General features: G+C 47.6%; 1 protein-coding gene and 1 long non-coding RNA gene across 5 annotated transcripts in view; one reads left to right on the top strand and one right to left on the bottom strand.

Annotated features, from left to right (window-relative positions):
- Positions 1–26,625, bottom strand: part of LOC144145254 (zinc finger protein basonuclin-2-like) — a 327,806-nt gene that overhangs the window by 19,874 nt on the left and 281,307 nt on the right. For 3 of the 4 annotated variants that reach the window (XM_077676795.1, XM_077676797.1, XM_077676799.1), the window contains one exon: positions 1,424–1,683. In XM_077676795.1, the coding sequence (XP_077532921.1) occupies positions 1,424–1,683 (260 nt within the window). Of the gene's footprint in view, positions 1–1,423; positions 1,684–21,161; positions 21,697–26,625 lie in introns of those variants that run through there. The other variant, XM_077676796.1, reaches the window with a different exon arrangement.
- LOC144145255 (uncharacterized) overlaps positions 1–26,625 on the top strand; it is a 175,446-nt gene that overhangs the window by 138,671 nt on the left and 10,150 nt on the right. The window contains exon 2 of the long non-coding RNA XR_013317460.1: positions 23,711–23,846. This is a non-coding gene — a long non-coding RNA (uncharacterized LOC144145255). The remainder of the gene's footprint in view (positions 1–23,710; positions 23,847–26,625) is intronic.

Genomic DNA, 26,625 nt, shown 5'->3' with positions numbered 1-26,625 from the left:
CGTAAAAATCAGTAGCGTGGAACTTGAATGGCAATGGAAGTACTTGATAAGCACTGCAACTGTCGACGGAAACAGGTTGCGTTGAAAGGCCAGTTTGAAGAATATATGCATAGTTATAGCTCACATTTTGTTGTGCCGACTCCGTTTGATTCAGACCAAGTACAGAAAATACACGGATATTTTAAATATTAACTTACTGCCTAACGTCTGCGTGTAGGTGCGGACTCGAGTTAAGCTCGACGCCCTCCCCCTGTATTCGCGCGTACACAAATACACCAAAACACCTAGGACAGCAAAACGAAATATAAATTCCTTTGTATGCCCCCCCCCCCCTTCCGTAACCCAACCCCCTTCTGGTGAAGTTTGCAAAACCCCCATAACTTGTGAAAAGTGATCGCCGTATATATCACCGCGTAAGTATAAGATAAGGTTTGTCGTTAAGGCTTTCATTGCGCGCTATTTTGCTGTGCGTAAAGCTATTGCACATGTGTTCATTGATTAATACATATTTCGGTCATGTTCTAATAGTGCGTATACGCCCACGCGACCTCCCAACTGAACAGCTCAGTGCGACTTTCCAGTTGCCCCTCCGAATTAGGGACACCATCTGCGCGACCGCGTTGAATGCGTGCAGCACTTCGCGGGAAACTACGACAGTTAGTTCCAAATGTCACGTTTGATCTTGCAAAAAAAAAAAGACAGAGGATTAAGTTATAATGGTTCCAACCTACAAAAATTGCAGAAACACGAAAGTGGGAAAATTCTAACAAATGCATAAGCTGCTGTTTTACACTACTCCTAACGTGCATTCCTTGGAAGAAATTTTGTACTTGCCCTATCGGCAGTTTGCCAAAGTTGAAAACTTCGATGAGACACCTTATGTTTTTTTTTTTTTTTTTTTTTTTTTTTTTAGAAAATGCCATATATATTAAGCCTTCTTAAAGTCGGCTTCATTACTGAACACAAATGCTCTGCTAGAAACACATTCTCTAGGGGCAATATGCACCTCGATATAAAACGTGGTAAAAACAAAACAGCGCAGCTACAGGCAGGACGCAATGGAAGAAAGACGCAGTACTAGCGCTGGTGCAGAGCTAGTCCTTTGTCTTTTTTTCTTTGCTTCCTGTCTCTATCTGCACTGTTTTTACCATGCTTCATTGCTCCAACCAACTAGCCTACATTCAACAATTGACTTCGATGCAAAAGTAGGAAGTTCCTGGCGAGTTTCTTGTTAAGACCGCATGATGCCTGGTAACGCCCAAGGCTGAGCCGCTGTTCCGACGTCCTTCGGCAAGATCACATCCCTTTTTTTGGGGGGAAGCGCGCCTGTTGGATAGTGCCGCCAAAAAGGGAACGCAAAACTTGTCTTGAGGGACGCCGACCAGCCATTTAAAGAGACGCATTGCGGCCCTTCGTGACGTACCTGGAGGATGTAGCCGCGGACGTAGTCCTCGTAGGTCCAGCCGAAGCCGTGCAGGACGCGGATGACGTCGTCGTGGGGCAGCACGCTGAGCAACCGGTCGAGGAGGATCTTGAGGCGCACCGGCACCGCCTGGCTACCGTAGAGCACCAGAGAGGCCATGTCGAACGCACTGCTCGGCTGCACGGGCTCCCCACCGCTCCCGCTCCCGCCCACCGCCACAACCATGGCCGCCCGGCGAGGGTCACACAACTTGTCCAGGGCTGCACAAAGGTAAATAAGGGCGAGGAAAATCAGCATCAACAACCATCCCCGTCTGAACGTGCCAGCGGCATTATTACACAGCGAGTACTGTATATCGGATAGTAAACCCCGTTGAAACAGATCACAAAATCACTCTACTCGAAATTTCGCTTTGTTCAAGGTGGTTCATGGTCCCCACTGCAAAATATTGAAAACAACTAATATCCGCTTTTGCGAAGTATCGCTTATCACAAAACTGCCAGCTTTCTTTCTCGAGAAGCTCGCTACAACGAAGCTTTACTGCATATCCAACTTGAGGTGTGTCAGATAATTGTTTAATATAACGGATTGTTAGATATTCAAAATGCCTGATGTACCATGCAAAAAGAAATTCGACGAGATTTTAAGACTGTTTGGTACAAGCAATAATTTGAGACATCTGAGTTCGATTTATCCCAACAGAAGAATACAAAAGAGATTAAAAAAACTAGATCAAATAGAAACTGCCATACTACGTTCTACAGAAACGAAAAAGGCAGATTGCGGATATGGATGTTGAGCGCATTTTGTAATAGGCAAACACATTAAAAGAAATTTCCAGTTCTACACCGAAGCTAAAAACTACGATAAAGGATCGTTCCGATGTGGCGCAAAGCCGCGCACTTACACGCTTAAGTTACGTAGAGCACTTTTAGTTTTTATTTTTATGTGCAAAAACCTGTTGGGTCGATTTCAAAGTAGCACTGCAAAGTAGCACTGTAAAGTAGCACTACAAAGTAGCACTGCAGTAGCACTGCAGTAGCACTGCAGTCTTGCTTTATAAAAAGAATACAGAACAATACCCTGGGGCACTTCACTAAGTAAAAGACAGCCAGTGGTGTGCCCCAGGGCTCTGCTTCGGGACCCCTCCTTTTTCCACTTTCATTTTCGATTTTCATAAACGGCCCAATAAGCGAAAAAAGCGGGCATTGGCGTTGGCGTCTCTAACAGCGAAACGGCTCATTGACCACGCCTCTTTGAAACGTTCCATAATGCGAGGCGTTCCTTAGCACGCGCTCTTAACTCGGCAGTGGCGAAAGGTGGCTGTCTACGCCAGCACACCGCAGATGAAGCGAGAGAACAGACAGGTAATGAGATCCACTATTGTCGCCAACTATACCAATCCACGGCGGCAGGAGCGAGACGCGGCGTAATACGTAGGAGACCTATCGAAGGCACTTGAAAGCACAATATATATATAGAGGCGCGACGCGAAGTAAATCGTCTCAAGCAGAATGAGGACGAAGCCCCTCGAGACCGTATACGGCGCAAGTAAAACGTCTAGGCGTTCAATCAGACAATAATGCTTTCGCATTCAGGAACCTTACGAAATGTCTAGGTGTTCACGGACCTTTTCCAATGGTAAGCATGCTTTGTCTACTTCACCCATGCACTTTACGGTATCAGGCGGACAATATGTTATCTCACGCCAAGCGGTCTATTACAGCTGCCGTTAGCGTAAGCCCCCCCCCCCCCCCCCCCTCCCCGTCACGCACGCACGCACGCACGCACGCACGCACACGCACACACACGCACGCACACACACACACACACACACACACACACACACACACACACACACACACACACACACGCGCGCGCGCGCGCGCGCACTGCCAGGTCTTTTTTTTTTTTTGTAGAATCGCGGATTCCTTTTCTGTTTATGCCAGCGATGGGGGTGATGATGATGATAAACGTTTTGAAGTAAAGGGGATGGAGAAGGTGGATTACTCCGAGTATTCTCCCACGCCAAATAAAGCATCGCATCTAAAGGCAATCAACGGGGATGAATTCTAAGTCAATTTTCTTTGAAAGCGAAGCTTTCTGTGCCTCACTGATGGCGTCGTTCGTCCGAGTAAGACTCACTACAGGAAAGCCAACTTTACACAATGGATTCCATAAAACGACGATCATGATAAGTGATGGCACATCAAGCGCTTCAAGAAAGCGTGGTGGAAATCGGACCTTGGTCCCTCTCACGCTATGAAGCCGACGTCTATCCGAATGCGCCATCCCGACACGGTCGAAGCCTTGTGGATTTTGGACTTTGACTTTCAGGTTGCATAGGAGAAAGCTTCTCGTTTTAACCATCTCTCTCTTAAGAAAAAGGCTCTGATTTCTTTATTTATTTTTTTTTTCACTGTGCACTTTTCTTCACGAACAGAGCCATCTTTGGGCGAGTGCGGTACGTATACAGGCAACCGCAAACTACATGGATGGAAGCAGCTAAAATTATGTCGCATCTCGCTTCAAGAAGGCCCATTGGATGCTGTTGCGCTCGCCGATCAATCTGATTAAGGCGTGCAACGTGGAGACCATGAACTACCTTGTTTACATCCCATGAAGAAATAACGCGCGACAAAATGTTGGTGCAAAACAATTACGCACACGCAGCGCGCGGTGCGCTTTCCTGCAGGCCCTAATGGTGTTGTAAGGAAAGTAGCGGCGAGAGCACTTCTTTGCTCCTGTCTGTCGTGCAGTTTGTACCCTTCTTTGTTATTTCCGCGTCCAGCGAAAAATTCCCATTTCATTTTCAGCATCGATCCTCTTTCCGCATCTAACGCATTTTGTTATTTTAATTCCACTTTATGTGCACCTTTTTGCTTTGTTTCTAGCCATTCACAGCAACCACAACGAGCTCTTTAAAGACACAAACGGGCGAAAACATGGCGAAGACTTACACAAACATAGGAGAAGCGTTGTTCTGTAGGTTTTTGCAAATCTTGAATTTCTGAGCTGATACGTCTTGTTTAGCCGAGTACCAATTTGCCCATCAACACGTTTCACAACGAACACCTTGCAAGCTGACAGAGGGTCCTTCGAAAGAACGCACGCTGCAGTACCCATTCCGGGACCGTCTTGGCAACATTCTCTTCCCACGAGTCCAGCAGCCCGAAAGAAAGCTCGCGCGCCAACAACAGCCCCGGTGCATGCAGCAGCGGCACGCCTGAGCAGCTCGTCGCATAGGCGGTACAAAGCGCGGTGTGTGCGTCTGTAAAATGCCGTTCACGGCCCGCGCACCCATTTAAGCTGGCGAGCGGGGACAGCGCGACAGGGCCCTGGCGCGCTCCCGGATCCGTGACTCATGGAATATTGATGAGCGGCCCTAATGGTGCCCGCGGGCGAGCCCAGCGCGACGCCCCTCCAACCTGTCGCCCGACGACAGTCCTCTCGCCGATTAATGGCGACGCGGCGACGACGCTCTTGATCGGGCCGGCGAGTGTACATGCATCACTCGGCGGCCGCAGCTCTGCCAGACCCGCTGCTGTGCGCCTTCACGCCCGCGTGACAAGTGTCCGATCGAGGGGCGGCGTCGTCGCGAGATCCGATCGGGCCGATGGCGCGTTTGATGAAACTCGTTTATAACGGCAGCCGCTTCACGCGCGTGCGTGTACAGGGTGCATGAAGATAGCTCGAAATTTCGCCGCTCGAAGGGCGACAACATAAGGTGGGGGCCCCACCGGCTAAAAAGGAGAGGTTTGGCGCCGCGTGAGCGTCTGCACACCGGCAGTGTTTATTTTGAAGAAAAAAAAAAAACAGGACTTAGTCAAAGCGAAGGTATCAAGCTACAACTGCAGAGAAACTGCATACTCTTATTTCACGAAACAAACAAATCACGCATCTCCACGAAGTGAATCATGACAATTGGGCGAAGCACTGGGGATCGTTCTTACCGTAAATCACCCGTGGCATTGCCCACTCGCGCATGTAAATGAGTGACAACGCGTGTGTACAGTATATACGATTCCAATGCAATTCAATCCGATACAAATCAATTCAGTTCTACCAAATCCTATCCATTTCAATCCAATCCAATCCAATGCTCCTCGCGCATGCGCAACACTGTGTACACGGACGCCAAGCCCCGGACACAGCGAGGCCCTAAGGTGCTTCGCCCCTAAAAATAGGCCGGACTGCTAAAATCACAGGCATATATAAATACTACAAGCGCGGTGGGGGAGCTGAAGTTCACGTGGACGGGATGTGCCGGTGGAGTTAATATTTTGTGTTTTTTTGCCTGCTGAGAGCAACTCTGAGCAGCTCCGTATTTTATTTGCCCATTGAACGTCTATGGCGGGGGCAGTTTTGGGTTGCTTGGAGCTGCTCAGAGCTGGTCTGAACGCGCAAAAGAAAAGAGGCCTATTGTTACACATTTAGCGGCAGATATAATCCCAAAGGAAGAAGAGGCAATGCGTCGCGCGTAGCCTGTCTTGGTGCTGTCATGGCCATGGCCACCGCCATGGCAATATAGCGCTTCACTATCAACCGTCATTCGCCTCATTTCCCCTGCCGCGTGTAACAATGTGTATGACGTCATGGGACACAAGTTTTGAGAAGGCGCTTTAAGGAAAGCCCCGGCTGCGGATATACACATCGCAGGAAAAAAATATAGCACTTTCTGCGGGAGTTTGGCAAGGCTTCGCTTTGCAATATTGCGAACCTTTTCCACAACTCTAATTAAATGTGTAGGCTATACATACTCAGTTCGCTTAATTTCTCCAACGTCGAACCCCGCGATGCGAGATGGCTACATTGGCTTCGTGGTTGAGGGCAATACAGAGGCAAACTGCGTGTTGTTTTTCCTTTTCTGGTGTTTCAGAAGTTAGCGGCTGCCCTATATTAATCATTAACTCTTGTTCAGTTTTCGAAGGAAGCACTGTCTGGCACGGCTGTCGCCTCTTTGGCTGCCCCGTTGCCGCTTACCCCCCTCCCCGTTTCCCAGTAACCCAGTAAAAAAGACTCATGACTGAGCAATGCTTGCGTCCTGACGAAGTAGTTTTCATCGCCTTCATCTGTCTGTTTGTGTGTGTCCACTGCACGCCGAAGCCCCTCCAATGTCGCCCCAGACCTTCCTGTCTTGTGATACCATATTTCATTATTTGGCCCCCAATTTTCTGCTCTCATCCCTCCATCGAGTTAATGGCCTTCCTCGTCTATCGGTAGCCACTTTGTAACCCTCATGGTCCATACTGCAGAATGTAAATTTTGTTCTCAATCAGGCACCCCAACCCACGCCACCATCGGGTGTGCTCACAACCAAGTCCTCTCACCTCTCTCCCTCCATTCCCGAGCTGTGAGTGAATCTGGTGACCTGCGCTGACCTGGACGCCCAGCAACTACTGGCAGAGATCGCCAAGTCGTTACTTATTAAGCTAGGACGGAAGAACCACACCAATTTCTCTGATAGATAAAGTTGTCTACTACTGCCGGTTGTCAGTTATAAGAAATTTTGTGTGCCCCATTAAAGTGTTTCAACCGCCACCACCCATTCCCCACTCATCACACTCCTATGAACGGGTAACCAGTCACGATCGATCTGAAGGTGATCGCGGAAGCATTGACCGGCGGACCATTCAAGCTGCATAGCGGGCGATTTCAGAACTCTGGCGATAACGAAAGCGCTGCCTTCTTCCCCTCGTTGTTCCTTGCATCATTATAATCATCATCATCATCATCATCATCATGTCTACGCCCACTGCAGGGCAAAGGCCTCTCTTAAGATTCTCCCCTTATCCCGGTCCTGTGGTAACTCCTCCATGAATACGCCAATAAACCCTTGCATGATACAATCCTTACAACATGCCGCTGCTGCTTGCTTCTTCGCCACTTTTACACCCCACCTGACGGACTATACGCAAGGACCGTGCACATTTCTCCCAATACCTGCCTCTGTGCCTCGAAGCGGCGGCACTGGCACCAAGGCACCATAGTCGCAACCTTCTGCAGCCTCCTCTCGTGGCCACGCCGCTCTTCACACGGGGATATTTTTACTTTTCTCACTCGTCGAGCGCCAAGCGGGAACTTTACGAGAGTGCCACACTCCAGCGCGCTCCCAGGGGGAGTTCGCCCCACGCACGCCGCGGCATCGTCCAGTTCCTGCTCCCTCCGCACCGGACTCCACTACCCGTCTCGTGCAACCCGCACCACCGATGTTTCAAAGGCATGCAAGCATGCGTGTCGTGTGCATTGCCGTACGAAGCCTGCGCGCGCGTCACGCTCTGAAATGGCGGCAGCGCGATTCGCATGCGCGACGACATTTTCGCCGCGCACGCCTATGTATATCTCCCACCGTTGCGGATCGTGAGCGCGAAAGTAAGTAGGTGCTGACAAGGCGGACCAAGTAGGCCTGCACGCGGCAGCACCGCATACGACGGGCGTGTATGTGTACACAGTCGTATAGGCGATGATTTGATGAAAAGGGGATCGCGAGCGCTCCGGGTTCGTCGCGAAGACGTGCCGCACGTGCGCCGGTGGGTGATGTATACGCGCGCGGGACCCGAAATAGTGCCTTTTAAGGATTTTGTGAGCGTGTTCCACGTGAACACGACAGCTATTTTTGGAGGCTGTGGGAAACAAAGTAGAGGATTTTTCTGATTATTGGTGAGAAGCAAGTATCGTTGTTTGAGTATTCCGAAATAACAAGTGCGATGAAAGGAACGTACGGAATGAACGTGCGGTCGCTGACCGATAATTCGTATACGCTTACATTGGATGGCACCTTATTGAATTGCCCCATGATTTACACATTATTTTAAGGGATCATGGGGTCAATTTTTTCAAACCCGTGCATTCGGGGCTTATTGTCACATTTTCGCAGGCCCCCTCCCCCAAAAATCGGTGGTTGACTGTGTATTATTGTAGCACTGAGATTTCCGCACGCTGTGTACATCCTAGCACTACAGTCGGTAAAATGCTTGTCTGTAACATGGCTTTCCGGTTTCGGCTTGAAATAATGTTACAGAAAATTAGTGCACCCTTCGGAAGTCTACAGTAGCCCAAACTTAATTATTCGAAGAGTATCTGTCAGCACTTTCCAGATATCGTCAGTTGAAGTAGAAATCACTGTTATAGGCAAGCGTCTTGCCGACTGTACATCGCTCGTACAGATTCTAGAATATAAAAGTACGAGTTATCTCGTGATATAATTAACGTCCGCCACCATCACCGCTTCAGCCACCGTCAGCGTGCTTGCATTTCATCGCTGAAGTTTGTAATATTGCCACAACCGCAACGCAACAGATGCCTCGAAAGTCCACAATTATCCGCATGCACCGAGCAAACAAATTAAGAGTACTTGCATGATAGATATGCATGAAGAAATTATAGTAAGGATGTAATTAATAGTAAATCTCCGCATTCTTAATCTGGAGCACTTCGGACACGCTGAGAGAGAAAAAAGCTTTAAGATCAGTAGCCATTCACAATGCGTGTTTTAGTTGCCTTAAAGAGATTTTGAAGACGAAATTCATGGTGATTTCATCTGAAAGAACCAGCGCAACTCTACTTCGTCCCCGGAGGGCGTAGTTTTCACGCACACAAAAAAGTATTCCCTATACTCGGGGACAACTTAAGGGGGTCTAACCTGATCACGTTCCTATGGGACTTACTAATTTAATGGCCCACGAGCTTAAAACGCATCGTGCGCCAATACGAAAAGTTTTACAGATCCATCTAAATGTTCCTAACGGCCTAGTTTGTCTCTTTGAGAAAGATAGCCCATCTTTACTGAAATGAAAAAATAAATAAGAAATGCATTTTAGTTTATCTAGTTTTCCTTAGATGGCGCTAGCAGTCTTCCATGCGAGCGGAGCGGGGAATATTGCCTCGGACAGTTACCACCAGTAACAGGGAAAAAAAGTATTTCGTGCCTAATAAGTTTTTTGTGCCTGCCCTAAGCAGCGCTAGTATTAAACTAAGAGTATAAAACATAGGCGTATTAGTCTATTTTGATAAGATGACACGTCATCACCCCGCTACAAAGGGGAAACCAATATCAATCATCATCAGCAACAGCGAGAGTTTTATTTTTTTTATTGCAGTACAGAAGGGACATATGTCTAAAATAAGCAAACTGGGCCGTTGGGAACATGAATATGTACTATGAAGTAGCAAGTCCGATAGGAATGTTAATAGGTGAGTCCCTCTTAAAACAGACGAGGAAGCTGCTCCTGCGCCTCATCACCGCAGCCGGCTGTTACTCCGCGCGGCGCAAAAAGTGTGTCTTGCTGCAAGTATTTTGAGCGTGACACGAGTCGTTTCTGTAATTTTTCGCACTAATGTGGCTATCAATTCCTGCTGCGACGACAAAAAAAAATCTAGGTGAGAAAAAGGATACGATGTTGCGCATTAAGCGCAATCTCGTTTCAAGATGCGCGGGCGCGCGTTGACATCCGGGTCCGTCGCTTCGGCGGAGTGATACCCTACATCAGGTATTGCCGTTGTTAACTTGTACCTGAGTATGAGTATTCACAAAGTTGCGAATTTCCCGCTTCACCAGTGAAGTAAATCATTCAAGAGGTGTCCAAAACAGCGTGACAAGCGTGTTAGATCAATGCATTTAGTCGTGCATTAAGGCACTACTGCAATCGCACAATAATATGACGGTAGCTTTTGCCGGTGGGCTGCCAATTGCACAGAACTAATCCACGTGACGTTGCGGGCTCATTTCGAGAAAATGGCTGTTGAGTCACTGCTCTCTCAGAATCTGTTCTACCTAATAGCTTAAAGGGTGGAATTTTGCGTCAAAAGATACCTGATTTGTTGCTGCAGCGTTGCAACACGCCCCAACACGGTGCCTACAGCAGCTCACAACGCACCAATCGAGAAAAAAGAAAGAAAACAGTGTAAAGCTGTCTTCGTGACGCGGCGCATTGTCAGATATACGAAGCCGAATTGATGAAAAGTAACCTGACTCACCGCATTCAGATAGTCTAAATTGCAGCAGGAATTGTTCCTTTTTCCGAAAAACGCGAACAGAGAAGCATTTGCTCGTATCTTCCACCACAAAACATCACCGATAACGATCTATTTGAACGTTAAAAGATAAGGTGTTCCAGTCACCGTGAAGCTTCAATTATACCTGTCTGTTAACGCGGCGGCATTTGCATGCATAAAACAGTCAATTTACAGCCTGCCTCTCACCTTCTTAACACGGTTTCTATTCACGTACACTTTCCAAATGAAGAACTAGATCAAACTGGAGTTTATAGTTTCGCTATGCTGACGTATGCATCCGTGGTCTGCAAGTCGAAGGCGATGAAGTTCCTCCGTTCAAATGGATCGGGAACAGACTTGCTTCGCTTCCTTGCGTGGACAGGCTTTTTTTTTTTTTTTTTTTTTTTTGTCAAGACTGCTCAAGCAGCCTTCCTTGAAGTGGACGAACGGCACACGGTCACGCTCGTTTGCATGCTCGCCGAGGCGCGAAGATGCAGGGCGTGCAGCAATCGCACCAACGACGCCGAAAGAGAGTTGGTATGTTTTTGTTTTCCTTTGCAGCCTAACAGGGTATCAGACTCATCGCGGAACGTCTGGTTGAATGATAAGCCCCTTACTACGTGATTATCATTATCGATGATGATCGATAAGCCTCATCGCGGATGGTGAGCCTAACCACAGTTCGCTCACCACCAACGAAGATGACGAGTCTGATCGGTGGACTCCCCATCAAATAATAACTCGTCCAACTTTCCATCTTGAGCGTGATCAGCATCGTAAAACCTTCTCTGATTGCGCTACGTAGCCCATGCGATGGCTATCTCACCCATGCGCAACGCGGAAAGTATTTTGCGACCTTCACGCCACCAATCGCTTCACTGAACGCCTTGTTGTAAAAAATGGAAAATAACATTTGAAGCGCATATCGCACCCGCTAAACATTGGGACCACGAGGAGCGGCGTATTTGCATGCACCGAGAATGTCGTTAAAGCCGCTGCATTTCGATGGGTACGCAGCCCGTATACGGCTCAGAGTCTAACCCCGGACTTCGTACTTCGCATTGTCAGACATCACAAATTCGGAGCTACGGCTCGGAATTTCGCCGTAAACACGTGTTGATTGCGACAACTCTACGGCACCATGAGTGGTAGAGTTAGTTTGCGCCTGCAAGCGTTAGGAGCTCCTTTCAATTCTCTTTTCTTTTTCGGCGTGTACGTACGTGTTTGTCTTATAGCAGACAGGGCTAAACCGACGAAGCACGCGAAGAAACAGGGACCGGACAGTCGCTTTTCTTCTATGCCTGACATCAGCGTCTGCCCTGTGCCGGCTCCTTCTATGTGCTTCGCCGGTTTAGCGCTGTTGTAAGATTAATCCATAGTACACCAACTCATCACCATTTTGTGTGTTCATGTTCCGTGCTCATCGTAGAAGGGACAGCGCCAGCGACGCAACGTCAGCGTCGGTTAGACGCTCGCGTTGCGAGACGCGAACGGCGGCAGCGGCGGCGCGGCGGCGGCCGCGTCGTCGTCGTCGTCGGCGCACCTGCGGCGTGGCGCGACGACGAGGTGTCCGGCGGCCGGAGCCGCCCCCACATAATTTATGCGTCCCTCGGGGTTGTCGTGCGGCCGGCGCGACGGCGGCGGCGCGGAACCAGGTAAGTGTGCCGATTGTTCCGCCCCGCATGTGATTATGTGTGGCCCGCCTAATGAAACCGCGCGCGCCCCGAGCTGCTCACGCCGCCGCGGCAGCGGCACGCGGGTATTAGCCACGCTTGGACGCCGAGCGAAGCTTCTTCCGCGGCTCTGGCGTGCAGCTCATCCAAGGAGCCAGCCGTGCACGCTTCAGCACCCCCCCCCTTTTTCTTTTTCTTCCTTTTCCGCACTCGCATGGAAGGACAGTCCGTGCCTGCACGCTCGAATTCGTGCGGTCCGGGCCCGAAGGTAGTACGGGAGAACGGGCTCCTCATCTTTCCGTGCTCGAGGGTGTAGGGGTGCGCCACTTCTGTGCGTGCGTATGTGTGACGATTGCCTGCTTTCCACGCTCCCAAAAGATGCATTTCTATTAGGTCGTACCGGCGTTTTTATTTTTGCCCTTTTTTGTTGCAGTAGCTTCGCTGTCCGCATTTATTCTTCGCTGCACGTTCATATGTACGTGCAGCCGTGAAATGTCTGATGCTATTATCCTATACGCGGCTCAAAGCACATCCTTCCGAGTCTGGTTATGGCCGTCTGAATTAAGAAACCCTGACTAGCTAGTCAGGGTGTCTTCATCAAGACACCCTGAAGGCGCCCGATCTCTGTAATACACGGGAAGACGATGTCCACTATACGCTTTAGCAGTCCCCGTGGTACGCCTTCACCACAATGCTTCAGAATAGCCACTCGAAGTGGTCCTTTCGGAGCATTCGACGAATGACGTGGCCGGGCATTCAATTTAAATGCACAATGACAACTCAGCAGGGACATTGCACAATGTAAAACGCCATTCACGCCTTGCGCGTTGTCCCTGCGCACATGCATTTTTTTTAGTCAAATCGTAAGTTGGGTTCCGTCAATCACCGAATCACGGTCAATCACTAGGACACTTCCATTGGTAGTTTTGGAGCATTGTGGTGAAGACGACCGACGGGTACTTCTTAAACGGACTCAGCAACTCTTCCGATAAACGCGTTCACTCTTTCCTTCACGTCTGGAAGCGCTTCGAAAGCTATAGTTATCGCCAGCACTGAGGTGGCACTGCGTGATTTGCTCGTTGCAGCGGACCCGCCTTCCGTTTCTGCTTTGCCTTTGTGGCTTTTTTTAAAGTGACTATCGAATTCGTTCATTGCTGCGACTGAAAGAAAACCGGCCAATAGCCGCTACACCGCTGTAATGACGTGATTCTCGTGCTCTAAGAACGCCAAGATCGGGAAGGAGAGAAAAATCTTTTGAGCAAGTTTCCAAGTTATCTAATGGGCATAGAGCAGTGATTTTCTGGCTGAGGTACTTTGTGACCCACTATTCTAAGCATTGGTTGTGTTTCTTAACCACGTTCTGAAAAGCAATGAGTATTTTCGGAAAAGTTGAAAAGAGTGTTGCATGGTCCCTTTAAAGTGTAGGGCTGCATACGAATTACCATTGGCTGATCCCGTTAATAAAATTTATTCTTTCTCGCTCTCGATTTTGACCTTCTTAAAAAAGTAACGCGTAAGACAGATTGAGCCGCGCTTGTGGTCAGATACAGCACGTATCCGTGCCACATTGGCCATCTTAACGAATATTAATGTTACGGCATGCGTCATTTCCGAAAAGAAAAAAGAGCGCTTTAAAGTTTTCGCCTTCCTCATTCATATATTGAACACCTGCTGGTAATTCTGACAAAACTGAAAAGCGATTATGCGCTTTTTTTGTTGGTTCATCCTCAGCGTTTTCGCTCAAAAGGCCGACCATTCAGGAACCTATTAACATCATTGCAGATGCGTGATATTTCGGGTATACAGCAGGATAGAATATGAGCATTGTAAAAATACATTTTCAGAACTATGAATAGTACTCAGAACTATGAATACCATGGCTCTGAAGCCTGCTATACAGCGCAACGTGTTAAACCGCATGTGCACTTAATAGCAATCCCTCTTCCCCAACTATGCTACCAAGCCCCCCGAATCGTCAATAAAGTTTCCCTCTTAGCGTGCTAAACAACGTGTGAATACGGCGTCACTACAATGCAATCGAGTGACCCAATCATGTCACTAACAAAGCGATTTGCGCCGATACCGTTTGAAGCAACAATGCATGATTTGCAATGTCGCATTGCGCACTGCAGAACGTCACGCGAGCATTGCGTGCTGCCACAGCGTAGGCCGAACGTTTAGTCGGATCGTATTCTCGATATCGTCATTCGCCGAAATTCCATTCTTGGTTGCATGTATTGGTCAAAAGAGTGTATAGTAGTGCTGTAGTGGATCTGGACCGCAAGGTTGTCTTGTATGTAAAAACTGCGCACAAGAGCGAGCTTTCGCGATCAGAATTGGCCGAATGAAATTACTTTGCACTACACTGACAAACTGCGGAAGGAATTGCGATGGGCGCTGAAAGCTGAACCTGTGTATCTGAGTGTGCCTGCCCCCCCCCCCCCCCCCCACACACACACACACACACACACAAACACACTGAAGATAATCCGCGAAAAAATACCGTTTTTTCTTCTTGGTATACATGTCGGGTGATTGTATAAGGAACTGCTTAACAAGGCACCATCACCAGCAAATGATTTTGGTAGTGGAACAAAAAGCAGTGGTTGGGATAGTGCTAAAAAAACTGCTTCGGGTAATCGTACGTTATATCACAATCCAGGTACATTTTAAATGCTTCCGGAAGAGACAAAAGCCAATTCTTTAGACGTCGTGCTCATCGAGAAAGCTGGCGTCAGTGAGGGGCCGTTCATGTACTACTTGCCGCGTGTCCCATTATTTATGGAGACAAAATGAAATGGTGGGCTCTCAGTCGAACTAAAATATATGCGTCGTACCTTCCCTATACCGAGGCTCCGTGTAATGATCTGAGCATCGTGTTGTCATGTCGACTAAGCGGCAGATAAGGCCTGGCTGATTCATACTTCCTGTACTTCCAAGGTGTCTTTCCAAGTCAAGTGGAGATATCGCAAAGCCACACCATTTAAGCCATAATTTTATTTTCCAAGATTGCGTTTTCACGAGCATGAAGGCAACAATTGGATCCCGTGCCACGCAGCTTCCATATATAATCCAGCTTGCTTGCTTCGTACTGCTCAATTGCTCAAAAATGTTCAATTTCTCTTTGGCATTCATTTTTCCAGGGGGGATAAAGTGCGGACAGCGATCAGATGCATACATTTGGAGAGAATGGCTTTGGCGTGAAAAAGTTGATTTTTTGGATTAAGTCCAGCAGCGAGCGATTTTATGCACCGTATACACATAGCACAAGCAGAGGTCCGCCGTAGCAATGCTGCCGTATCCTCCTAGGACACCGTCCTGGATAGGACAACACTGAATGAGTGGTGCGTGGAGGCCTCGCTGCGGTGACTGACAGGACACAGGCTTGCCTTCTGAATTTCATTCTCCGTGGCCTATTCACGAATTCATATGCTCCGAGAATCGGATGCATTCGATACCCGGGAAGGCACGTTTATTTCGCTAGGCGACCAAACTGCAGAACTGGTGTTGCGTGAGCACGTACAATAGGCATTCTTCGGACCAAAACCGCTCATTCTGTCCAGCTTATGAATCTACCTCTGCGGCGGCCACAGCCCCGGGAGCATGGATTTGCAAAACATGTTTGGTAACATACCTGGAAAGGCTATACCACTTCAGCCCCGTACATAAAGCTCTACACTTTGAACGTAAAATATACGCCTCGATATGGTTCAAACTAAAGAACAGCTCACAGATATAGGCATCACGCTCCGTATTTTCCTTGTAAGCGCAACAAATAACATTTAGTAAGTTGTCTTCAATGAAGGCAGAGTAACGTGAGCACCGCGACGTAATACTCTCGGGATTTTCAAATACATGATGCAGTTGTGTGGGTTGTGCATAGGTGCACATATATTGAGTATGCGTTATCAAGAGGATATGGTGGGTGGACTTGAGGAGCCATTCAAAAGGTTTGATTTGATTTGATTTTTTATTTATTGGCAAAAGGGGAGGCTGAAACTAAAGGATTTGGATCATGGACGAGACGAGGGTAGCGCGCGTGTTCGCAAAGCATCGCGTCACATTTCCTTTACATTTCCAAAATCCGGCGCGCGGTCACACGACAGAACTTGGTATAGTCTAAATTAGCGTTTTTAACTCTACGCCACCGTTAAACACAGCGTTTCATGTTATTTCTTGCTCTAATAGAATTGATTGATTGATTGTTGGGTTTAGCTCGCTGACGCACCGCAGGCAATGAGGCACGCTGTAGTGGAGGGCTCCGGATTAATTTTGACCACCTGGGGATCTTTAACGTGCGCCTAAATCTCGTGCACACGGTGCTCTAATAGAAAAAGGCGTTTTAGTAGATAACTTAACCACTTATTCTCGGTTTCGGTTTAATCGCACAGAATTCTTCGAACAGCGCCATGCGCCTTCAAATCATTAAGGCCGGCCACTTCATCTCGGTTCACTGTGTCTTGTTGCTTATTGGCCTAATTACCAAAAAAAAGCGAACTACCTTGGCTGACTTCATAAATTCTGATATACGAACGTGTTAATAGTTGTTCTTTTTTAACTCTTTAGCATGCGTAATTTTTTTGCCAACCCGTACAACGTCCAGCAACAACGCCATAGCAATGCTCCAGCGTATAATGTTCGTAACATCTAACTCAAAAGCTGCTTTAACAAAACAACTGGCTCAAACGCCCCTAAGCTTCGCATCCACATATGTTAAATTTCGCATGTTGAAATTTGACATTTTGTCCTTGAATTATTAGCAACACCCGCCGGTTCCATCAATAGCTCCATCCCTGTCGATCCAGCGATAAGCAGCCCTACAAAGCTTTGTGGATTTTCCTACAGACAGCAGATGATTTTAATTTACGCAACCGGATTAAGACGGCAGTTTTTAAAGTTGTGCATTTCGAAAACTTCGCACCCATTTGTATCTTTCCGAACAATGCGCGTGGCTACACAATGCTTCAAAGTGGGCCTGTGCTGAGGGATTTTTTGAGAAATGGCTTGCACCAAACCAGCATAAAATTTGCATAAATGCATGAAACAGCATGCGTACATTCGATATACGTGCTAAGTTTGCGCGTGAACCCTTGCACGCTTTAGAAGAGGGCTTTTTTTTTCCAAGCGGAGTGATGTGAAATACTGAATTTAAGTTGCGGTGTTGATCTAAAAGACACGAAAATTACAACAGCTAGAAAAACATTTGAGCTGCAAGAGATAGACATGCAGACCACACGACAATTCCTCGCACATGAGCGCTAATCTATAATTTTTGCATTTGTTTCTCTTGTTGACTGGATCGCTCGGAATAGCCGGTTCACTTTGAGCCAATGTTTACCGTTTCTGTCTCGTTTGTTCGCAGTTCATATGCCATAAAAATTCTAGATGCACGTGCACAGCATGCCTCGAAAAACACCTCAAAGCAGTTCGCATACATCGTGAATTCATGCCCTTTCGCATCGCAAGTACGGTCCCCTATATTTACGCATGCTGGAGCATCCGTTACTGTAGCATCTTGCTCTGTCGCCAACTTGGTCACCCGAGCGCCCTGCGCGACATGGTTTTTGTCTTCAAGTAATGCTTTCATAGCCGCAATGTATAGACGTGGAAAACTATTTCTTTACCCATAGGCAGCCCTCACTAACCTATAATCACTTAATTCTGCATACGTAGTACCAATACTAACGTTACCCTCAGATTATCCTCCACGCCGAAACGCTGACGTTGTTCGCGACTATAACATATACGCACCGGCAGGTCTGTTGTGCGAAATTTAATAAATTTCGCGAAAGTTTAGCATGTTTAGCCTGTCCGTGAGCGAACAAAAGGTGGATATTAACCACAAAATAGGTGAAAAGGAAAACTTCGACGGCTGAAATTGCACACTGAGGCATTGAAAACGAATTGGGGGTCACAGTTATAAACAGGCCAGACGCTAAAAGCTCGTCTCTTCTATGAGCGTTGCTTCGTTAAACATTCAAATAAAGGATTGCACGGCTTAAAAAAAAAACAAAATGCGACAATAGATTAGAGTTCGTCGAATTCAAACCGGTGTCTATTTAACTGGCGTCGATGCGTGTAATAAACGAAGAATGCAGGCCTCGAAAGCAGCAGGCAGCGCACCACGATTTCAGCTCTGTTTATCAGTTGATAACTCTTTTATACTTATTAAAACAGTCAGCGAGAACGTTGTTTGGGGTAGATACTCACAGCTTAAGAATTGATGCAATTATCTGATAGCGCAAATAGGAGGCCGAAATAGCGCTTGCGTTTGTACACACAATTATTAGCATTATTAGCGGAACAAAATTTTCTTACCGTTAATTATATTGAGCTGTGCAGAAAAAAAAGTTTAGAAAAGGTTCAGGACGTTAGGCATCCTTTTCAGGCTCCCTGGTTGTAAGACTGGAGGTTGTCATTGAGACGTTTCATTGGTGCTCCAAATTATTATTAATTACCGTTGCTATTTTCCCCCCTATAATCCGACGACATTCCAGCGTATGCTTGCACGTCGCCAAGAAGGCGAGACCCGTATCGCAAAGCGGGGAGCTTGCTCTTGGTTACTCTTACGACGAAATGTGACTTTAATAGCTCGGTATTTCATATCGGGTAAACGATACGGCGCCAGGCGGAACTGTGTCACTTCTAAGTCCAAAGTTGCGCAGTCGCATGGCGGGTCTGTCGGGGCTTAGCAACACCATTCGTCGTTCAAATATCAGCGCCGGCGCCAGCAACGGTCTTGCTGTATCAGTGGTCTCAGTCTAATAATGTTAACTGCGGTTTCCGCTGTAGTTAATGTCCTCGCGCACTTCAGCGGCTCCAAATGTGACGAGGGTCAATTGAGGACACTTACTCTGGAAGTGTCTACAGAGGGCATTTCGGGCGATCGCTTCGGGAAGGCTCCGCTATTTCCACGTTCATATTTTTTTTTTAATATTTTGCGAATCAAGTTGACCGCTCGGTATTGGTCAGCCGTGCGAAGGAAACTTTGAAGGCGACCACTGTCAGCGTCAGCGCGCAAAGAACGATGACGATATCGGAGAGCGCCCAGTTGGCAGATGCCGATGTGAAAAGCCAGTTCAGCTTCTTGGCCAATCCCCCGCCGGCGAAGACGACGATGATGATTGTCATATTTCGCGAAGAAAGATGCGATATGAGCGTAGGCTGTCCGTCATACAAATCAGTTGTGTTTGATTCTTAGTAAGGCGTATGCAAGAAAACAGGGACGAAATAGTAACAGGAAGAAGAGTTTGAAAAAGAATTATTTGTTAAATCAGCTATATCTGCCACAGATTTCTATTGGCAGGTATACGGCAAATGTATACGCGGTATAAGACGAATGATTATCACCTACTGAAATTGGTAAACGTACATATGGGGCACTCCATCATGGATGTCTGCTCAGGCTTTTCATGTATTCAAGGCAAATAGTTTGTACAACCTGTCGTTTGAAGGCAATCGTTAGCTATTCTGTAAAGAATAAACACGAAGAGACGATGACGATAGTCGTATTTCGTGAAGGACGATGCGATATGAGCGCCGGCTGATCGTCATACAAATCAGTTATGTTTGATTATTAGTACAGCGCATGCTAGCAAACAGGGACGAAAAAGAAACGAAAAAGAATTTGAAGGAGAATAATTTTTAAATCAGTTATATTTGCCACAGATTTCTATTCCGAGGTATACGGCAAATGTATACACGGTATGAGGCGAATGATTATCACCCACTAAAATTAGTAAACGTACTACATATAGGGCACTCCATCATGGATATCTGCTCAGGCTTTTCATGTATTCAAGGCAAATCGTTTGTACAACCACCTGTCATTTAAAAGTAATCTTTAGCTATTCTGTATTTGCATAATTCTACTGACGGCTCATGTAAAACACACCATTTCGTCCTCGCCTAGCCCCCATACAACACATTTGTTTTGCAGTCAGATGAGCTCGAATGCCATTGGTATGACGGACTAAATTACTTGAAAACGGTGCATCATACATTCACCCTCGCGGACCTTCATTAATAATCATTTACGATCGGACCTCAAAGCTGTCATAGCGCACGATAACCATCTGAAAGAATTAATGTAGGCCGAGACCACGACACTCCTTTATTTATGGCTGCATGCAAGCAGAGCTCGCAACCAGCTCCTGGGAAGTAATACGCATTGTCTGCATACGACTGCGGTTCTTGCAATGCTCTGAGATACGCATGCAGCGAGTTGTGGAGGAGGACAACGCGCGCTCAAAACGACACCCTTTCTCGGCTGCTTCCGTTCACAGCTTCCGCAACTCACACACACAAAAAGCGCACATTCGTTTGCTTGTATTGCTTGCAACGACATTCACAACAGATACATTTAGTTACTTCCTTTTGCCGCGCGGAAAACTTAAACGGCATTTGGTTAACATGCGTGCAGTGCTCCTCTCTGCCCTTTTCCCGTCCTTTTCTCCTTCGCAGATTTTTCTATGCCCTGTTGTTGTTGGTTTTTTTTTTCGAAGAAAAATACAAATAAGTTATGCAAGCTACACCCTCAGCACATTCGTACCATAGCTATATTATCCGTGTCAGAATGGCGTAGTAAACGTATAAACGCCTGGAGGCAGAAGCGTACTGACATCACGCCTATAACGCAACCCCTAGCCAAACGCCCATTAAGACCGAGAAAAGATTTCACAACGGCCGGTATTGCCCGGTTGAGTGTTTCCGCAAACGGCACTCTGCGATTGATGATAGGCAGACGTAATCATGGAAGCGAAGAAAGCGACGGCCATGCATTTCACTATTATTATTGTCGTCGCGCACTCGAACGTAGGAGGAGCAGCACAAGTGCATATCACTTCCTATATAAGGATGTTTGCTCAACAAAAGTGCCCAGAGTTATGATCACGGACTCTATCCTGCCTTCCGAGTTCGCCTGCTTCCGAGACTTCCGCGCAGCGCAAAAAACCGAACGAGGGGTATACGAATGAGTACGGATTAGCGTGCAGCGAAGTTCTGGTTTCGGCGCAAACGGACGCGCTGTACTGGAGGGTAACTCTAGAGAGCGCTGTCGTCAGTGGCAGTACCTGAGACATCGGCGGACTCCTCCGGAGTGAAGCAGACTTCGGGCCGCCCCTGGCGTCCGGCAGTGACGGCTTCTCCAAAGCCCTCCTCGGCCCTCCGCGGCGACACACCACCGGCGAGCACCCCGGGGGAGCCCAGCGACCTCATGGACACTTTCGGTTCTTGGCCCGCCTACGAGCGGAGCGGCGCTCTCTCCACCAGGCTCGAACCCGCGCGCGGACCACAGATGTCCATCACAACCACGCGCCCATCCCCCACAACGTCTTCTTCACTAGCAACAACGGAAAGCAACAAACACACTCCGCGACCTGGCAGCGATCGTCCGAGTAAGAGTCGTCGGAACGGCGTTGACCGAGTCACGCCGTGAAGGCGTCGTCGACGTTTCTCCGCCGGCCAGCTGCCGTCCCTGCGAGCGAACGCATCGGCGAGGGAGAGGAGCCACGCTTTGGTGCTTGCCGGTGGTGCTGGGTGAGCAGGGGCGCTTGCCAGGGGAGCCAGCCGGCGGTGGTGGTTACATAGCGGGTGCCAGCGACACGTCTGGTTGTGTCCCCACACACCGGCCGCGCGGCCGCTCTCGGCCAGCAGACGGGCTCTCTCTCTCTCTCCCTCTCCCTGTGACACGCGTCTCCCTCTCCCCCGTATCCTCCTCGCCCTCTTCCCCGTGGCGGCTGCGTGCGCCGCCGGTGAGTACAAGAGGAGCTCGACAGGCAGGTCCAACATCCGGGATTGGTTGGCGACCCGATGGCTCGCCTTTCTTCTCTCGCAGCTCACTTTCCTTCTCGCGGCGTCGCTGTCCTGCCGACCGATCGGCGTGACTATCGGCCGCGCAGTTGCCGGGCGACCTATCCTTTTCGCGCACACGTCTTTTCAGAACTAAATAACGGAAGAAAATGATCGCCCGCGGAGCGAGGCTCGCGTGAAAACGATCGCTGCAGCCGGCCGAGGATGAAAGAGACGACGGACCAAGCCGTTGCCGTTGCGTTAGCGTGCGCCGCCGAACACCGATGTATGCGAGATGGTCGCTGGGGGAACGTACAACTTTCTGTTGGCAGCAGGATCAGGGTTACTAGTCGCTGAATGGCAGCTATTTCGTTTTCCCTATTTTAAAATCGTCCTTTGGCGTCGTTTATGTATATGAAGCTTTCGCTAGTTGCGAAAGCGTGGATAGCAAGGGCCCGCCAGATTACATTCGAACAGTTGGCGCTTGCGAGCAACCAACCAACCTTAACAAAAGTAAGAGTGCAAGCGGTGGAAGACAGCGGTGCGGTATCGTAAAGCAACTAGAGCTATTAGAATGCACTACGACAGGATCAAACGAGCCGAACAAGGGTTGTCTCAAGCCAACGAATGAGGAAATAGACTCTTACAACTGTTTCGTTTATGCCGCTATCATCAGCTCCCAGCCACTCCCTGTCAAGTTTTCAAAACTGAGTCGAAACCACTAACTTTCAGTTCTTAAAGTACCATGCATTTAGTCAGCCGGTGTCCTTTTGCTTCTAGTATACCTGACCTCTGACCACTGGGCTCCGTAAACACGAAGTGCCAACACCGCTTTTCCAGAAAATAATACATTAAGCACGCGTGCATGGTGCATATTCTTGAATTTATCGCTGTTCCTCGTGCGTTTTCGCCAACACGTCTAAGTTCTACCTAATGTAGACCTTTAAGTATAAACATTTAGGTAGAATGTAGACATTTATGTAGACATTGTAGACAATGTCGAAAAGGTAGACATTTAGGTAGAATGTAGACATTTAACGTCTACCCCCATGCAGTTACACTTTGAAATCACCTCCCCGACACCACTGTCGCCACACCTGACCGCACATCATTCCGCGTAAAACTGGAATCCCACTTTGATTCCACCCAATAACCCGTGGCTGTAGATATATCCCACCAGCGTACTGTATGTATAAATTTTTTTCCCAAGTTTTTTGGGCTCTTCAAACTCTAATTCTCAGTCCAAGCGTTTTTGTTTGTTTGTTTGTTTGTTTGTTTGTTTGTTTGTTTGTTTGTTTGTTTGTTCGTTTGATTGACTGATTCTTTTTTTTTTGTTATTCTTGACCGAACTACCATATGCGTATTTAGAACTGCAATGTGTATAATTTGTTCACATTGAATTGTACACCCTCACATAGTATTTGTGCCCCCCCCCCCTCGTATGTAATTCCCTCAAGCCTTTAAGGATGCAATAAATGATATGAAATGAAACGAATTCAATGGACGCTAAACAAAATGTCACGCTTATCATAAGATTATGAGAAATCACCCTGGGGGCTGTCCAGGCAATGCAAAGCATGTGCAGCGAACCCTCGTTATATCGAAATCCTCTGGACGACTAACTGTCTTCGTTACAGGGGGTACTTCATTATAGGCAGGCATGAGTTGCCATTTATGCATTACAGCGGGAACCATGTAACACCTCAAATAGAGCCACTTCGTTCTAGCGAGAGTTTAGTGTATTCTTTTCTTCTCTTTTTCAGAGATGCTAGTTGTGGGTGAGTGTTTGTATCGTTTGATAAAGTGTACCAGTATGATATGACTAGCGCAGGTGTGTTTCCACGAGCCTCGTCTTACATCGAGGCAGCCTGGAACCAAGCGAATGAGGAGGACGCACGGGCAATTCGAGAAAACACAACCGGGAGGACCCGACCGGAGCTATCTGTAGTTACCGAAACCGGCGAACGGTGAGCTACTGTTATCGGGAGAACAGACGCCAGCGGCGCGGCTCTTAAAAAGGTTGCTTGGCAGTTTCCGTTTCTTCCTCCTCCCCTGCCCCTCTTTTTGTTTACGCAGTTAAGCTAGGTGTACTGAACCGGAGCTCCGAGGTTCTCCAGCGGTAAAGCTACTCTCAATAAGTATGCGCTATTCATTTCGTCGCATCCGCAGAACTAATAGAAGAGACGTAAAAACGCGAAAGCCGAAGTTTCCCAAATATTCCCCTCTTGGAGAAAGCAAAAGTTCTGAGCTTTGATTTTTTTTTTTTTTTTTTGCTGCTTCTCTAAGCGGTAAAAAAGAAATTTTATTTGATTTAAGAAACCTAAGTTTATCACTTCGACTATTTTTGCAATAAGAATGCCTTAAATATCGCGAATTCTAATTCTCACCTATACAAGTCTCGGGTTCTAACAAAGCCCCCTCCTTTAGCGCCCCCCCCCCCTTTTTTTTTAATTAGTCAGTTCAGAAAAAAGGGGCGCATGCAGTTGTAAATTACAACAGCTTTCCTCTATTGTTTGAGGAAGGTGATTTCAGTCGCAAATTATATGCGTGCATTTATTTGCACAGCGTTCCCCGACAAATGCTCCCACGGTATACCGTTCAGTCAAACCAGTCGTACAATCTAATGAGCAGATTTGAAGGATCGAGGGTACTGCTAGTTCGTTGGAATGTACAGCACGACGCTGTAGGCATTGGAGAACACATATTGATCACGTTGTATCCGCGTGTAAGGCCATTAAATGGGCGCTGTCGTTCTGCGATATGCGGGCTGTCCTCGTCTTACAAATCGAACCGTTCTCGCAAGCGCTTGTTTTTCGTCCATTTAGAGCGAACAGACAGCCTGTTTTTCTTTCTAGAATTTGAAACTTTTCAGCGCTCCGCGTTCTTGCCTATATGGTGCAAGGCGATGCGCTGACAAAAGGTTGTGCGTCTTGCGTAAACCAACCTGTAATTGGTTGTGCTCAATTCCCATCGTTTTTATGGTGGCATATTATATGCATTGCTTGGCGCAAAGGAAGGTGGCCTCGAACGACCATTTTTCAATCCCATCGTTTCAATATATTTTTCATGCTCGCCGAAGTTCCCTGACCCACCATGCCTTGCCACAGGGAACTTTACTCTTGCAGACTGTATTTAAATGTACCTTTGTTACTGATGCTCACAAACACTGTTTAACTTAAGAACTGCCAGTGGGCGAATCCCAGAAGTGGATATATCTGAAGTATTTTGTATCCATGAAAACACGAAGCGATCGGCGCGCGAATGAGGATGATGAACGTCCGGGCCTTGCAAATGTATTTTAAGTAAATACCATAGCCATGAAAAGTCTGCACGAACGGCTAAAAAACTATTAGACGTCGAGGCTAAAGTATATTTTATGGTTATACGTACTCGTGTCATTGCGGTGCTGATAATTGATTGATTGATTGTAGGGTCTAACGCGCCGACACAACGCAGGCGATGAGGCGCGCGGTAGTGGCGGGCTCCGGATTAATTTTAACCACCTGGGGATCTTTAACGTGCGCCCAAATCTCCTACACAGGGGCGTTTTTGCTTTTCGCCTCCATCAGAAAAGCGACCGTCGCGGCAGGGAATCAATTAACCTTTGACCATAAGTATGACACACAGGTAAGGTGAAATGTTTATTCCTTGCAGCTCTGGTGTCCCTTTTCGGGAGTATAAAAATATTATGGGGTAACAGCTCATTCAGTTTCAGCATTTTGTAGTTACCGCGCTACGTCCTTACAGTGTTGTTCTATATCTGACTAAAAAAATAATTGTTACTCCATGCATTGTTTTTTTGCGCGTTTTCTTGCCATCTGCCTCATCTTTCCCCTTTGAAAAAATGTAGGGCCACAAGCCAAGCTTACAACTCGTGCGAACTGATTAGCAGACTGTCCGAATTTTAAGCTTTGCGCTGTAACAAGTTGATGGAGCGCTGCCTTCTAAGGAACGTAATGAAGAGAGTGGGCATACAGGTAAAACGAAATTAGACATTTTCGGGGTACGCGCCTAAATTTCTTACACAAGGGCTTTCTGTTTTCCTGACTTTGGACCACTGTCAGATAAACAGACACCGCGGGCGGCAATCTAACCTGCGACTTCGTGCTCAGCAGCGCATTACCTCAGATCCCGGGCCGTGCGCCCCGACGAGCCCCTATAATAGTGTTTTATCAGTGCGCATGTCTTGAAAATGTCTTAAGCATGTCTTCAGCGTGTGGCACCAGTGTAACCCCGCTAACCCTATGTAATACCCTCCCCAGAGGGCCATTATGGTTTTTTTTTCCTGAAAAAAAAAAAAAAAACACTCCGCCCGATGGTCACATGCCGAATTCCGAACATTCTTCAAGAAACGGGCACGGTTGCATGCACGACATCCACAAGGTGTTTCGTCGATGACAAACTTTCAGCGCGGCCGAATATCGACAGCACTTCATGTAGTTTGGTTGCGACACGCACCTCATAATTTTGCTATAGAACGCACAAATTTGATGAGGAGTAACTAACACCCCTTTAAGACCCTCACACGGACCCCAGGGCACAGAAAACTGCGACTAAGAATAAAAAAGACAAACAGACGTTCCCTCCGCTACACCCACGCGTCTCGCTCCTTTTTGCACCGCTATAGGGAAAGGAGCTTAGGAAGTGACGTAAAGAAATGTTTTATCGGAATAGCGAAGCGCGTCAGCATGTGGAATCGGCTGCTATAGCGTTGGGTGGTTCTTGAAACAATTTTACTTGTTTGCT

The sequence above is a fragment of the Haemaphysalis longicornis genome, unplaced genomic scaffold (assembly GCF_048455015.1).
Source record: "Haemaphysalis longicornis isolate Haplotype H1 unplaced genomic scaffold, Haemaphysalis longicornis Haplotype H1 scaffold_7, whole genome shotgun sequence".
Taxonomy (NCBI): Eukaryota; Metazoa; Arthropoda; class Arachnida; order Ixodida; family Ixodidae; genus Haemaphysalis; species Haemaphysalis longicornis.
The sequence above is the reverse complement of the archived record's forward strand: the minus strand, read 5'-3'. Positions and strand labels throughout refer to the sequence as shown.